Consider the following 15,374-nt stretch of genomic DNA (forward strand, 5'->3'; position numbering starts at 1 on the left):
CCATCATAGAAGGCCACCAAATTGATCAGGCGGGAGCTGTATCAGTTACTCCAAATGTTACAGCCTCATGACTTTTGACATTGCTTTATGAAGACCCTGTAAAAAACATCTGAGTTCCAGCAATATTTATAATAATACGCAGTTCAGGAATCATTGCTGTGGAGCATTACTGCTGTCAGGAAGTGTGAAGATGTTGAACAACCTTTAGAAATTAATCTTATGAATTAGATGTGAAAAAGCTTGAGAATTAAGTCTCTGCTGTTTGATGTTCATGAGATTGGTCACTGATCCTTTCATAATATGCAGACTTTCAGGATATAATTGTCCTGAGAAACTACAAAAGAGAAAAAAATTGGATTTAAATTTCAATACATTTGATTTCTGAAAAGAGGAATAGCTAAGTCAAGACATTAAACTTTTAGCTGTTTCCTAATTAAGCTTGTTGTCTTTGTACCACAGAGTTGTTTTTATTTCATATGCAAACAGAAAGATAAAATTATTATTTTCCTACATTGACCAACGAATAAGAAAATTAAGTCTTCAAAATGAGTGAATAGGTTTCTGTATCTAACTATATATCCCGAATTACACAGTATGCTGGTTTGACTGTCCTGCTTTATTTCAGGACCAGCTTGTTCAGTGCTCATTTGGGAAGCTCTTTATTGTGCCTGTTTATACAGTTGTATGCATATTGTTCATGTGCACAGGAATGTTACAGTTACATGGGTAAATCATGGGTATCAGACCACTGTAGTCACTCCTGTTCTGCAAGTGGAGGAAATAGCATTGAAAAGATCTATTTTGTATCCCCTGCTTAAAAAACCAGTACTGAATGTAGTCGAATAATGCTTTCTGGCATGCTTTTGACACGTGGTTTTGGGAGCAGGTTTGCAGATCAGTAAATGCAATTTGTAGTGAAATAGAACTAGATCCTATTACAGTATGCAGTATTCATAAAAAGTGAGCTTATTTAAATTTCTTTTTTGGCGTCTACAAGAAACCTCAGAATGTTAGTTCAAGAGCACTTAGTTTTGTCCTTACCCACCAGCCAGGTTTTCTTATAAAGCAGGTTAAAATACATCAAAATCGGAACATAGTTACTTTCAAAGGTGCTTTCGAATAGACGCGACGTTGTGAACGAAAGACATCAGTTATGCTTTTTTTTTTTATGAAAGAGTCAGCAAACCTACTTAAGGTAAATGAAAGTTGACACAGTACCATTAAAGTACATGAAAGATGCGGTCTAGGGTGTGCGTGTGCCTCAAAGGATGGGTGGGGCAGATATGGAGATACTTAGTACTACAGCATTTTCGGGACTGCGTCATCTCCACTCTGTGACAAGTGCCAGGTCCCCTCCACTGGCTTAAATAAAGCCATGTTGTCGTGCAGGGTGGGGTGAGAGAATAAGTGAGATCTCACCAAAGGGGGGGAAAAAGGCTTCATCAGTCTTCTCAGTTAAAAAGCTTTTACTCTCAACCCATTCATACTGAAAATTGATGAGTAATGGTTGATGAAGCACAAATGGCCCAAACAGAGCTGTTTGTTTGTAGCTCAGAACCTAGGTACTTCACTGTGAGGTTCTGTTCTTACTCATTTCCAGGAATCACACTGCATGATGAACCAGTTGATTGGGCTGCAGCAGGAGATCACGTTACTCTCACTTTGACCGGCATGGATATCATCAAAATCAAGTGAGCAGAACTGGGTTTCAGTCTAAGTAACGGTTTGTTTTTAATGAAAAGCTATATAACTATTACACTTAACAATCAGTGGTTTACTTGAAGAATGATGTGGCTACCAGGATATTTAAAACCAAAGTGATGCCTATCACCTGGCTTGCGTGAACAAACGTTAGAAACATCTGCTACATGTGCAACGGCTACCTCAGAAGAATACTGTTAGTTTTCATACTTTGCCCTAGTGCTGACACTAGTAACCTTCAAAGTCTTGGCAACTTTAAGACTTGTCCTTGGACATTTTAATGGCTGTATTAAGTAAATCCTTGTTGCTAAATAAAACAAAAGATTTTTGAAAAGCTTATTGAATCTTACAAAACATATTGAAAACTGCTGTTGCATACCAATAAGTAAATCTGGACAAGTGGAATTGATGGAAACTGTTTATTCAACACATTTAGCTGCTCGTAACATTTCTTTTGGTACATGTTTTACTGCCTCTTTTTTGGGGGGGTCTGATACATTCAGTGAGACACAGCAAATCTCTTGGTGTCTGTTTCAGTCAATAGGTTTCATGCTAAGATTTAGCCTCAAGCTTTTAGGTGTCAGTTTTTTTTTCAAGTTAGGAAGTTGGACCCATAATTCATTCACCTTTTTTACGTTCCATGTGGACTTCAGAGAGTAAACTTTCAATCTACTGTTTGAAAAAAATCCTTGCATTGGTAGTTTTGCAAAATTATGCTCTATGTTTAAGGGAAAAATTCAGGATTTTCTGTATTGCCATTTTGTAATGGGGTGTGGTTCTTTGTGGTAAATGCGGGGGGGGTTGGGGAGGTGGGGAGAAGTCTTGTTCTACTTGCTGAATGAAGGCTTGAGTCAATTCATTACCTTGATGTCATTCATCTTTTGGAGATGTTAGATTTGTCAAGAAAAGGTAGGAAGTTTTAAGTCCTCTTGATAGACATGAAATTTGATTGCATCTGATGTATATGTTTAATCATGCTGTTTATTCTCTTCAGTCATGTTTTTCTGGATGGGATTAATTTTCCTTTCATTTTAGAAGGCTGAAACTAGCTACTTTGGAAAAGCTATGTCTAGTCTACTTTACTGACTTGTAAAGAGCAGTAGCTTTTCTTGTGACTCCATGTAGAGTTTTTTGGAAATGAATGCTGCTGAGAGCTTAAGTTTTGAGAGTCCTGATCACAATGTCTCTTTATGCACAAAATAGTTGAGTTACAGGCAGCAGCGCTGCAACGTTGGGCACCCTGCAGTATTTTATGCTGTTGCTCTGGAACAATTAATCTCTGAATGAAAGTCTAATTCTTCAGAGTACCTACGCACAGGAAACACTGACATTTTTAGAAACTGATTAGCAATGGTTGTAATTGTTCACTGAACTAGACAGACCTCCTCATGCATACCCACAAAATACTGTAGACATTGTCTAGGAATTAATTTCATTACAGGCTTTGATATGGTGTTTCTGATTGGTGGTTTTGTGTTTTGGTTTTGTTTTCTTTCCCCCCTCCCTCAGGTTATACTGAAGTGGTGTTGTCTTTGCTTTACTTGTCTTAAGTACCTGTCTTTTTCCAGTGCAGCGATTAACTTTTGTATGTCAAGATATATATCAGTTTCTTTTGTTCACCTCTCTTGTAGTGTTGGCTGTGTATATTGTGATCCCAAGGAACCCATTAAAGTTTGCACTCGTTTCAGAGCTCGGGTTCTCATCTTCAATATTGAGGTTCCAATCACTAAAGGATTTCCCGTAAGTGTCTGTGAAAGTTCCTATGTTCATTACAGGTTGCTCAGGGCTTTTCCTCTCCATGTCCAATCCCCGAATATGGGAATCATTTAGCATCTAGAAGGGGTTCCATCTCTTCAGAGGAAACGGGTTTGTCTGTGTTTTGAAGAGGATGAAAGGGGCTGTTGTGGCTGCTTATGCATATTTTTACTGGCTTTTAGTGCATAGCTTTGCGATTTCAGAGAATGTGAGTTCCACCAGACAGGTTAGGCTGTCCTTTTAATGATGAACTTAGTTGTAAGATACCTTTAAAAATAAATAAAGTACCAGTTCATGCTGCGGTACTGCACTGAAGTGGCAAAACCGAAACACTTAAGAATGAACAATGTGTTTATGATGAATTAATGATCTTTGTGTCATATCTGTAGACATCACAAAGTTTAGGAACTAGGAATGGTTACTGATTGTGAATCGGAGACTCCTGTAAGAGAAGCTTTATAAGCATTTGTTCAAAAAATGAGTCTTAAAAGAAGTTGAAGTTTTCAAGTATTAACACCTGGGATTTCTGATATTTGTAGAATGTTTAATAACAGAAAAAAATATTTTCAGGTGCTTTTACACTATCAAACTGTAAGTGAACCTGCTACTATTAGAAGACTGTTGAGTGTTCTGCACAAAAGCACTGGTGAAGTGACAAAGAGTAAACCTAAGTAAGTGTTTATTTTGAATAGTTAATTATTTAAGAAATATGGGCTCTTATGATTAGTATATGTGTATACACACAGAGCATGTTCTATTATGAAACAATGATGTGTTTATAAGAATATGCTTTCATTGTTTTAGCTGGTTTCATGTTTAGATTTTAGAGTGCTTTACAATGTGAAAAAACTCCTAACGATGTGGTAAATGCAAAGCACCTGGGAGGTAAAATGACTTGCCCAAGGTCACTTGCAGAATTTGTAGTGAATCCTACATCACCTACATTTGGTAACATGCTTATTTTTTCACATTATCTCTTTCCTTGCTGTAATAGCATGGGATCCTTGGTATAATTCTGGAGAAGGGTTACCATCTGAAATAAACTCAACTAGACAGTGGATCAGAGAAAATCAGATTTAGGGAGTCTTCCCATACAAGTTAAACTATGGGAACATCCCTTTATTTGTTTAAAGCTGTATTTGGGTCGAAATGCTATCTGAGACATACAGTGTTGTCAGAATAATCCTTTTGCGTGGCTGAAACTTGCTGAAAGGTGATGGGAAGAAAAATCATGACTGCAGAGCAATGTACTGGCTCTTGCTTTTGAAACAGGGCTTGATTTCTACAGGACATGAAAAAAAACCCAGGTATTAAATGAGATGATTAACTTTAAAATGATTTGCTAAATGTTGTGGATGCCCTTCTCCAGAAGCTTTTAAAGAAAACTTAGATGTCTTTTTAAAAGATATGCTCCAGGCAAATGAGTTTTCAGTCTGGTGGCTTGACATCAAACTTGATCATTATACTTTTGGCTTTTTAATTTTATTTTTCTTTTAATTTATTCACTGTTCTCTTTTTAATTCATGCATATAATAGAGTTTTCTGCTTATTTATCTGTAGATTCTTGTCTAAAGGACAGAATGCTCTAATAGAACTACAGACTCAAAGACCTGTTGCTCTAGAGTTGTATAAGGATTTTAAAGAACTTGGGAGGTTTATGTTACGCTACAGTGGTTCCACTATTGCTGCAGGAGTTGTCACAGAGGTATGGCATTTTTGTAGCAGACTTTCTGTTGTATAAAAGAAAGGTGTTAATTTTCACATAACATTCCGTTTTTATGGTTAAGACCTGTTTTACACCCTTTGGTCTAAAAAGTGAATTCTGCCGAAAAAGACAGTGCTTCGGCAGGACGTGACGAAAACTTGCCACAGTTCTGTTCAATTTATCAGGAGCAAAAATGACTCAGTTTAAATTGTTAGATATTGTATATTTTCCTTCCTCTTGAGTTTAAAAAATAAACCTTAACTATTTTAACATACATCACTCTAGTCTGTATAAATATACCAGAAGTAGTTTGTAGATAAGAAGTGTTGGTCAATTTTACTGTGGCTAGTTTGGGTCCCAGGTCTTTTTCTTTTAGCATTAAAGACAGTTGTGCATTTGAGTCTTACTGATGCCTGTGAGAGGAAGCAAAGGCTGTGAGGCTAAAGAGAAATGTTTTGCCTCCTATTAGGATCAAAAAATATTGATCCTCTATTGCTTTACCAAAATCTCGCTATGATTTTTGGCTTAGCATATAACTTCTAATTCTAGGCCTGAGGGAGAGCACTTCAGCACTTTAGGACAAGAATTTCTGTCTTCTCCCTGTGCATAGGAATGCTGTGCTCTGGCCTTTATGGAGCTCTAATGTAGTGCTCTTAACAATCTACCTGGTCTTAAATAGGATCCAGAATTAGGGCTTTAATCTTGCACCCATTTTTCAATAAATTTCACTTGAAGCGAATGGGGTCCTATTTACATCTATGATGCCCTGTGCCTGTGGAATTGGAGACTAAACTCTGTTACTTGGGAATGATTATTTTAGTATTTGTGATCTTGTTCAAGAGAATTTCAGAACAAAAGAAATTATTTCTTGCACAGCTAACTAGATCATATTGAAAAAAAGCTGTGATCATTTTACATTTAGTACTTCATTTTTCACCATGGTTTTTTTTCCATGTGTTTGTATTTCTAGATTAAAGAATGACAGTGGTGCAAGAACTTTCACCGTCCAACCAAAATGCAGTCAGATGCTCAAACTTCTGTTTAAGAATACAGTTACTTCAGTTGAAGGAACAAGTGCAATTAACTGGGGATAAGATGATGATGACTAAAGTCAGATTGTGTGAGACGTCTGGGGAGCATTCCCACTGCATAACAGGATGCCAACTGACAAGGAACTGCTAACGTTGCACTTCTCGATCTCAAGAATCTGATGTGTTTCTCCATGTGGAATTTAGTCCTTAGAGAGCTTGATGGAAAAATCTTAGAAAGTTGAATTAGAGAACAAGATGATGAATCATCATGAAACAAACTCCTTACTTCCAGACATAAATTGTTTACATATTTTCTTTGATTTGCTTTTTTTTTTTCCCCCCTGCACATTAATTCAGTAAAGTAACTTTATTGGTCTAATATATTTTTAGGTTTGATTTGAATACATATTCAGGGAAAAAAACCCCAACTATTAACTTTGGTTTCAAGAGAAAGGCCTGTAGTATTATCTTGGGATTGTTTTCCCTGTCCCAAAATTTATTTAAAAAGCATAAGTTTTCTTTTGCTGTGTAGTGGAAGCTGTGCCAACATTGGCTAATTTTATTTTTTAAACTGTAGAAATAATAAAATAACTGTGTCTGAGCATAATTCTTGTCTCCTTCATTTTTTTGTTATTTAAACACTGTTAAATTGTGTTAAATCATTCTTTACTTTCCCTAACTCAGAAGTTTCAGAGTAAACTGATGAGTTAAAATGCGAAACTGGCATGTGTCTTATCTTTCTGTGGAAATAACTTCAGTTTTTCTCATGTTAGTCTGCAGCTACTGCACATACACATCTCTTTCATCCAGACTTGGTGCTCTTTTGAACAAAAGCTGGCAGTTTATTCTTGAGATACATGCTAAAGCCAGATTGTTGTGCTTACTTGAGCATGTAACTCCCTCTTGCTTTTCAGTAATAAGGCAAGTGAAATGTCCCAGCTGAAAAGAGGACGTTTCTGCCACCTCCAGCATAAGCTCAGGACAGACACCCTTTACTACAGCTTGGAAGACTTTTTCTCTCTGGGAAGTGTGAGAGGAGCTCAGATATTTCAGAACCTGTATGCAGGTGCAGGGTGAAGACAACTCCTCTTTGACCACAGTTAGTAGTGTGGGGAAGGAGTAAATGGTCCAAAACATCAGTCACTGGAGGTGACTGAAGTAAAGCTGTGCCCTCTGTAGTGAAAAATACAAAAAGTCTATGATGGTTACTTAGTTCAGTCATGTACAATCTGTACCTACTCTTCCCACGTGCCTTTTTTTGGTAGGTGCCTTTTTTTGCACTTACTTGTTTTAGCCCTGATTCAGCAGATAGCTGCACTTGACCACGTAGATAAATTGTACTGTTGACCGCATGCACATTATAGAAGTAGCAGCAATGCTTTATGTGGAAATGACTTCAGTAAAATCTTACTAATCTGAAATACCTGAAAACTCTTATTGCCAAAACTGAAGCTTATGAATTATCACTATTTATTGGGGTTTTTTATAGTCAAGACATTGGATTTAAATACTTAACCAAAATACTTAACCAGTTTCAACATGCCAGCTGCAAAGGTTTCAGTGCACTTGTTGGATTCCAGAGATTTGTATTGCCAACCTCCTATGCTGAAGCTGTTCCACTTGAATTTGCCTTAAAACCTTGAAAATGCTTAGGTTGTCTTTAAGTCAGGGGACAGCTGAAGTGCTACAGGCAGAAGAAATGTGTCTTCAGTTTTAAGACTTCCGTAAATTCTTTGCTGTTTGTGGATAAGTAAGTGTGATACAGAATGGACCCGACAACCCTTCTTACATAAAATTTTGAGACTTGGTATTCCGTGACAAGAGAAAAGCTACTTCGTGCTTTCCCAGTCTGTAACTTGGGAGAGCCGGAGGTATCACCTATTCCAATTTCAGTATTACCTATTCCAATTTCACTACCTTTCAGCACTGATTTGAACTCTGCCCAGAGGCACCAATTGGTTGATGCATAAATGATCTGTTGTGCAACAAAAATGTATCACCGTTGTTCAATCCAAATACATTTGCACGTTAATCCACAAGAAACATGATGGCTTGGCAGTGGTATAGGGTGCAAAAAACTTTATAAACTGCCGACTGAAGTACTCACAATCTCCTGGTGGCAACTCACTGCTGTCTAATATGAATGTAGAATATCTCTGGAGTGCAAGAAGTTGGGATGCAATCTTAGAGCAGTTTGATACTCATAAGCATTCTCTATTGGAGAAAAATGACTTTCATACAGCTCTTATGGGCAGGTTCTTGGGAAGTTAGAGAAAAACTTAATTATACATAACAAGTTTCTCTATAGTAAGGTAACTTCCACTGGAATATATACGGAAGGGAAAGCAGAAAAGCTGTTGTCTTGCTGCTTTTTTAAAAACTGGGTGTCTGACAACCTAAAACAGAGTGTACCATGCAAAATTGCGCTTCTCAACTCTTCTGAGTTGAAGGGCCACTCAGCTGCTTTTATTGTTTGATGTTTGGGGATACTGGTGGAAAAAAGAGACTTTCTTATGTTTAAAATATTTGGGTTTAGCAGAAGCATTGTTTTTGGGATTACAAGGAAAAGTATTGACGATGACAAGCAGTGAACATGAGCTGCAGATGTGCTAGTCTAGGTGTCTCTCCTCTGTGTCTGCTGATGGTAAGGAGCAGGTGCCTGGCTTGGTGTTTGCATGTTGAATTATTTTGTATAGTTGAAGCAAAATGTCTTCAGACTGTAGCTTGAAAAACTGCATAGGTAGAAATTTCCCTGTCAAATTACTCTTTTTCTCCCCTTCTTTAGTACTTTATTTCCTATAGACAAAGAGGAGTTGTTTTGTAACAACTAAGTTGGTCCTGCCTCCCTGCTTCAACTCCTATAAAAGAGCTGAGTGTCGCAGAAATAGTAATTTCCCACCCCCACCCCCTTTTTCTGCTGTTGCCAGGGATTTTTCCCCCTGTGAGCAAGCAGTGCAGGGAAAACGGAGAGAGAGGGGGAGGAGTTCAGACTTGCTGTGCAAATATGCACAGACCTGCTAATCTAAATTAATGCCTTGCAGAAAAAAAATCACAGATTAAGCAAGTGGCTAACGATGGCTCATTCAAAGAATTTCTTGGTGCTGGAAAACTTTATAGGTGGCAAATTTGTTCCTTGTTCCTCCTACATCGACTCCTATAATCCGTCCACTGGAGATGTCTATTGCAGGGTGCCGGACAGTGGCAAAGAAGAGGTGAGTACTATCCAAATATGCAAAGAACTGAAAATGTTAAATGCACATCACGTTAATATTTTGTGTGGGAGAGACTGAAGGTGAGAGAACAAACAAATGCTGAAGACTTTAATGCTTAGATGGGTAAGTTCTTAGCTACATTGTAGGGCTGTGTAATCTTCCTGCAGCAGCAGCAACTACTGTTATTTTTTTTTATGATTTGCTGTTAGAAAGTTACAGGCTGGATCCCAGGCTGGTGTAGATCAACACAGCTTCAGTGGAGCTCCTTCAGCTCGCATGGGAGATGGCTTGTACAAAAGTTAACGATAACGCTTAGACTAGCTGTAAAGCGTAAACAATCTCTGTGAGAGAAAAGGCTTTATTGATCTCTTTTGTAAAATAACTTGGAGGCATCATATACAACCATGTTCTTCCTTAGAGTCTTGATGATTTGCAGTGGTCTTTTAAAAGGATTTTTGGCTTGCTAACTCTTCCCTGAAGATAGTAAACAGCTTCCAGACCTCTCAGGTTTTGGTATTAGCAGTTGGGTATTAAGTGAGGTGATGAAGTGGCTGTGATGAGTGTATATTTCCTTATAATGTAGCCTCCACATCAGTGTAGTGTTTCCTAGCCCTACGCTTTCCAGTGAGATGAATGTTTCCTGGTACCTTATATGTGTTCAGGTGCGGACAGGCAATGTGACATTCATCTGGGGAGCTGCAGTTTCATTAATGCTGCTTTATAAGGGACCTACAAGTATGTCCAACATAGCGTTTCAAATTTACTGAAGAGAGAAACAAGTGGAAAAGCTTGGATAAGACAAGGGGATTGGAAGATTTTGACAAATATTTTCAAAACTTTTTTAAAAATACTGCTACTATGTGTAGCTCTTCACTTGGATTTCAGTCCTGTTGACATCTTTTGTCTTTGCTTTTCTCAGCAGAAAACTTTGCACTGTAATTTCAACTGGGTAAATATTTGCTAGATGCTGATGGCCAAGGGTTAAAGAGTAACAGGCTGGATTTGCTAGAATACACTGGTGTAAGTTCATTCCAGCCATAATTATGCCTGAAGAGACTTCTCTTTGATCTGCAGGTGCAAATCTTCCTGTTTATTCATTTGAAAAATCATAGAAACTAGAGAGATGTGAGAATGCCAGAACAGCCTAACAGAAGTAGGCTGCTGACCATCCTGGAGATATGGTTCAGATATAGTAAAGAGCAATAGCTCTTTCAGCTTTTTGAGTTGGTGGTTGTGTGTAGCAGCAAGAAGCTGGTTTAAACACCTGTAAAGTTACCTAGTGCTTTACTCCTGCATTTAGACAACTGTACAAGAAATTTGGGTTCTGTAGAGCTGGTGTCCACTGGTGACTGATGGAATATGCTGCAGGGGAAAATGCAATCACGTACTATATATAGGGTATGTCGAGATAGCAAATTAAGCATATAGACCCAGGTTCAACAGAGTACTTGGGATGCTGGTTTCTAGCAAGGCTCAGTGTCCAGTTGGACTTTTTTCTTGGTTAATTTTGGTGGAAGGTTAGAAGGCAGAACAGAAGCAGACAGCAAATCTCTTGCTGACCCTGGAATTTAACACCAGGTCATTGGCCATTTCAGCCATTTTCTGCCCAAACCACTAAATGTTCAGGATTTTTTAATTTTTCTCCCTGGCTAGATGTCTTAGATTCCAAATAGCAGCACCTGAAGCAAGCCAAACAGGTGCCCTGTGACTCCAAATGACAGACTGGTGAGGGCTAATTAGTCCTTGGCAGGTATCTCCTTAAAAACATGTCTCTTTAAAGAACCTTGCTCCTGTGCATCGTCTCCTGGGAAAGCAAAATTCATGTCCTGAGGGCAGTTTGGGATATTTCAGTATCAACCTTTTACAATAGGCCTGGATTGTGTGTTCTTTCTCTGTGTCTGTTTTGTGCAGAAGACGAAAGCAGAAGGAAGTGTTTCAGACACACAAGTTCATAGTTGAATTCTTACATGTGTTTTCTTTGTGGCTCGACTTTCTTTGCTGCTTTTTGCTAGGCAAACTAATTAACTGATTAACCTTTGCATGCTCTTTTCCTTTTTCTGTATAAATCTCCCTCCTTTTTTTCCTCTTGCTTTTTTCTTTTTAAAAATCAGTCTACTGCCACTTCATTCCTTCCTTTGCTAATTTTCTACTGTCTGTGAAAATGCAACATTATCTTCTTTCTCCCAAACCCACTGGGTTAACAATGCAGATAGCCTTAACTTCTTATCAGCCCTCTCTTGAAGCACACATGGCCACAGAGGACAGGGCAGATGAGAAGCAGCACCACAATGGCACCTAATGACGGGAGGGTGGAAGAACAACTGAATTAGTAAAGGGTGTGTGGTTTAACAGACGGTACACCTTTTCAGGATATACGTGCCATCCACACCTGACTTGTTCAAGAAGCTGCAGTTCCCCTTTCCCAGGCCTGCTTTGGCCCTGCTCCAGCCATTCAGTGACTGACAGCCCACCAGTGGTCGGCACCTGAGTAGTAGGTTGTCCCAATACAGTCGAAAGAGTTCAGTTCTGAGCTTGGCCAGTGATCTGTGTGACCTTGTGCAAGTTGGTTTGTTTCCTATGTTGGTCTCCATACCAGTGTCATTCTGGCCCTCAAACTCTGGTCCTTATTTTTAGGGAGACCATAAGTTCTCATATGCATGGGGAGGAAGGGGTTTTCACCCACTTAAGCTTTTGTGCTCTTCTTAATAAAACAGCATTGGAGTGTTTGTAAATTATTTTGTGATGGCTTTTCTATAACACCCATCACAATGTGAAGGAATGAATTTGGAACTCAGTTTTGTGGAATCAGTGGAAAGGAGTCTTTAGTGACTACACAGGAACCAGCAATATGTCAAAATTAGGAGAGGTCAGAATGATTTGACTGATATTACATCAGCATCCTCCTAGTTATTGACTTGGGAAGATTTCCAAAAGTTGAAGAAAATTAGGAGCAAAAAATGATGGGTAAGCAGCCAAAACAGCTTTGGCTAAAAACCCACCTTGATGGTTATATTGGACATTGGAAGCAATAAGAAGAGATATACAGGAAGCCAACATTGGGAAATAGGGTAGTTAATTCAAGTATGGAAGAATGTTGGAAACATCTTTAGTAATCTGAGAGGCTGGTAAAAATAAAAAAGGAGCTGCTTACAAATCAACAGATGCAGGTAACTTCCATTTAAGAGCCCAGAGGAAATGGCTTATGGGAGAGAAAGCTTTCTGGTTAACTTTAACCCTTTGAAGCCTGGCCTGCTTCAGAAAAGTGCTGGTAATCTGCCACTATTCAGCAAGGTCAGGCTGAAGGACCATGCAGCAGTTATGGACATCTCAGGCAAAATACTTAGGAGACTGGTATGCATCTATATAGGTGCGTATAATGATAACATTTGTAGACCTCATAAGATACCTGATGAGAGAACTGACTAAACCACAAGAGTTTAGAAAGGAGCTGGGGTTTTTTTGTGAGGGCATTAGTGAGTTTCTAGCTGTGATCAGGTAAGATGAAAATATTTTCTCTGAGTGCTGTTCTACAAGTATATTCTTAGAACTTGCTTGAACCAGCCTTTGAAAAAGGAATTGGAAATCAAAGGCTAGCAAGCCATACAGTTCATTTCTTCCCCAACCCCTTACTTTAATCATTGCCTGGTGTGGCTGAAGTCCTGTGTTGAAAACTGTGGACGTTTAGATTAAGGCTGCATTTGATTTGGGAGATTCTTGCATTTTCCCCATGAGAAACAAGATTCTGCGTGGGTGTTTGGCCAGTGGCACTTGCCTGATGATAACTGATGAGTCTGGCATTTCCTCCAGCCCGGGAGAGTTGCCCACTAGTTCCTGGAATTTAGAGAAAAGCAAGAGTTACAGTGGCAGTTTCTTTTCTAGATGCTCTATTTCAGTAACGCTTCTTGAGTTATGGGGTAGTGTCCCAAGAAAATGAAAATGGAGAAGCTATCAATAGTCACAACTCTGAAGAGATGCAGTCTTTCCAGTAATGTGATCTGGATTATTATCCTCCCAAATACGAATTCATCTGCTGATTGTTTGCTATTCTTTCTAAGGCCTTTCATTAGCAGTCACCATCCATCTTTTGCTTCTTTAGGTGGAAGCTGCTGTCAAAGCTGCCAAAGATGCGTTCCCAATTTGGTCCTCAAAAAGTCCATTGGAAAGATCTCAGATCCTGAACAAATTGGCAGACCTGATTGAACATGACCTGGAAGCTTTTGCACAAGCAGAGTCAAAGGACCAGGGTAAAAATTGGAACTGTTGTTCTTAAATATAGCATGTCTTGTTCAATATTGAAGTGGCGGGTATGGTCCAAATTTTTAGTATGGTATGAACTGTCAGAGCAAACTGGAGTTGATGTGCATGAACTTTTCAGAAGTCATTGATTTTGGATTCCTGGCCTATTCTTGCTTTTCAGAACTGCTGACTTTGACTTCAGCTGTTGGATATTTGGAATGTAGTACATCAGAGAAGCTGTGGACACTGACTATGCTTGCACTGTGCTGGGGATTACTTGGGCACACGACAAAAGACATTTCCTAAAAACCAAGCAAATTGGTTTTCAGAACAGAGTTTAAAGTGCTGTTTATGCCCATGATAACACAGCAGTGTACTTCTTTTATTGTTTCAGGAAAAACTATTACATTTGCTAGAACAGTGGACATCCCTCGGGCCGTGTATAACTTCCGATTCTTTGCCTCTTCCATCCTTCACCATGTGACAGAGTGCACTGAGATGGCAACCATGGGCTGTGTGCATTACACCTCGAGGGCCCCTGTGGGAGTTGGTATGGTGCTCCTGAAATGCTGAAAAGCTGGGCAGGGTGTCTGCCTTGGCAGTGTGTCAATCTTGCCTCTGGATCATGTGCTAAGCATGACTAGTCTGTTAAGAACGAGCAACTTTACGTAAACCCAATTTTTCTACTTCATGTTAAGAAGAATGCTTAAATGCCTGAGAAAGGACCCGCTTTAACCTGTTAGCTCTCAAAATTGTTCATGTTTTGTATGTGGGGCAGCAGGGAGTAAGTAGGTATTTCTGCTGTAGATCAGTGAGGGATTCAGAAGCAGTGAGGAGTTCAGAAGCTCCTGCAGGGAGGGCTGGATTCTCCTCCCTTTGGGGAAGCAGTAGTAATTTGCAACGTGACACTTCAGCCTGTCATTGGAGTGCACACGGGTGGATAAACCACTTTTACCTGGGGAATTGCTGAACTCGGCCGCTAGATGCTGCTAATGCTTCAGAAATACAGTGGCTGTGCTGAGCTGACCAGTAATGGAGTGGTAATGATTCCATGAGCAGGTGTTTAATCTAAATCATAGAATCATAAACGTCTTGGGTTGGAAGGGACCTTAAAGATCATCCAGTTTTAACTCCCCCTGCCACGGGCAGGGACACCTTCCACGAGATCAGGTTTCTCAAAGCCATGTCCAACCTGGCCTTGAACACTGCCAGGAATGGGGCAGCCACAGCTTCTCTGGGCAACCTGTGCCAGAGCCTCAACAGCCTCACAGTAAAGACCTTCTTCCTAATATCTGATGTATATGAATGTTCCACATTCACACTTAAATTATTTAGAATACAAAATTTGCTAACCTGGAGAGGACCCATTTGTAAGTTTTCTTGTACAGTGGAGGACACACGTACTGGTAGAACTACTCTCACAAGGAAAAGTCATTCACTGCATCTGCTCCATCAAACAGCAAGAAGTCCTGTGGTGTTTGTGAAGCAGCCATACCTAGCAATTATGGATTTTTTTTTTCCCTGATTCCTATAAATATTTAAGATAAAAGTATTCCCAAAGGCAATTACTGAAAATATTCTGGTCATTCAGCAATTTATGTGAGCAGTTTGTACACTGATAAACTTTGGAACTCAGAGATTAAGTTAAAATTTCTCAGGAAAATATGTTATGCATGCTCTATTTAATATTAAAATTGGGGGGGGGGGGGGGGGGGGGGGGGCTCCCTTGAGAAC

At 39.3% G+C, this 15,374-nt stretch overlaps 2 protein-coding genes across 4 annotated transcripts in view; both read left to right on the forward strand.

The window, feature by feature from the left end:
- The first annotated feature begins 1,671 nt into the window (after positions 1-1,671).
- LOC104413684 (HBS1-like protein) lies at positions 1,672-6,796 on the forward strand. The gene is made up of 5 exons (XM_010024750.1): positions 1,672-1,691; positions 3,333-3,441; positions 4,027-4,127; positions 5,017-5,161; positions 6,132-6,796. The coding sequence occupies exons 1-5, from the start codon at positions 1,672-1,674 to the stop codon at positions 6,141-6,143; spliced, it is 387 nt and encodes a 128-aa protein (XP_010023052.1). The 3' UTR covers positions 6,144-6,796.
- Positions 6,797-9,237: 2,441 nt separating this feature from the next.
- ALDH8A1 (aldehyde dehydrogenase 8 family, member A1) overlaps positions 9,238-15,374 on the forward strand; it is a 9,782-nt gene continuing 3,645 nt past the window's right edge. For 2 of the 3 annotated variants that reach the window (XM_010024747.1, XM_010024749.1), the window contains exons 1-3: positions 9,238-9,404; positions 13,501-13,648; positions 14,035-14,190. In XM_010024747.1, coding sequence (XP_010023049.1) covers positions 9,267-9,404; positions 13,501-13,648; positions 14,035-14,190 — 442 coding nt within the window. In that variant the 5' untranslated portion in view covers positions 9,238-9,266. The remainder of the gene's footprint in view (positions 9,405-13,500; positions 13,649-14,034; positions 14,191-15,374) is intronic. The other variant, XM_010024748.1, reaches the window with a different exon arrangement.

Source organism: Nestor notabilis, unplaced genomic scaffold, assembly GCF_000696875.1.
Source record: "Nestor notabilis isolate BGI_N333 unplaced genomic scaffold, ASM69687v1 scaffold1642, whole genome shotgun sequence".
Taxonomy (NCBI): Eukaryota; Metazoa; Chordata; class Aves; order Psittaciformes; family Psittacidae; genus Nestor; species Nestor notabilis.

Coding starts and splice junctions, on each gene's coding strand:
- LOC104413684 (XM_010024750.1), top strand. CDS start 1,672: ATGGATATCATCAAAATCAA. Junction 3,442..4,026: donor CAATCACTAAAGGATTTCCC/GTAAGTGTCTGT, acceptor AAATATTTTCAG/GTGCTTTTACACTATCAAAC. Junction 4,128..5,016: donor GTGACAAAGAGTAAACCTAA/GTAAGTGTTTAT, acceptor ATTTATCTGTAG/ATTCTTGTCTAAAGGACAGA.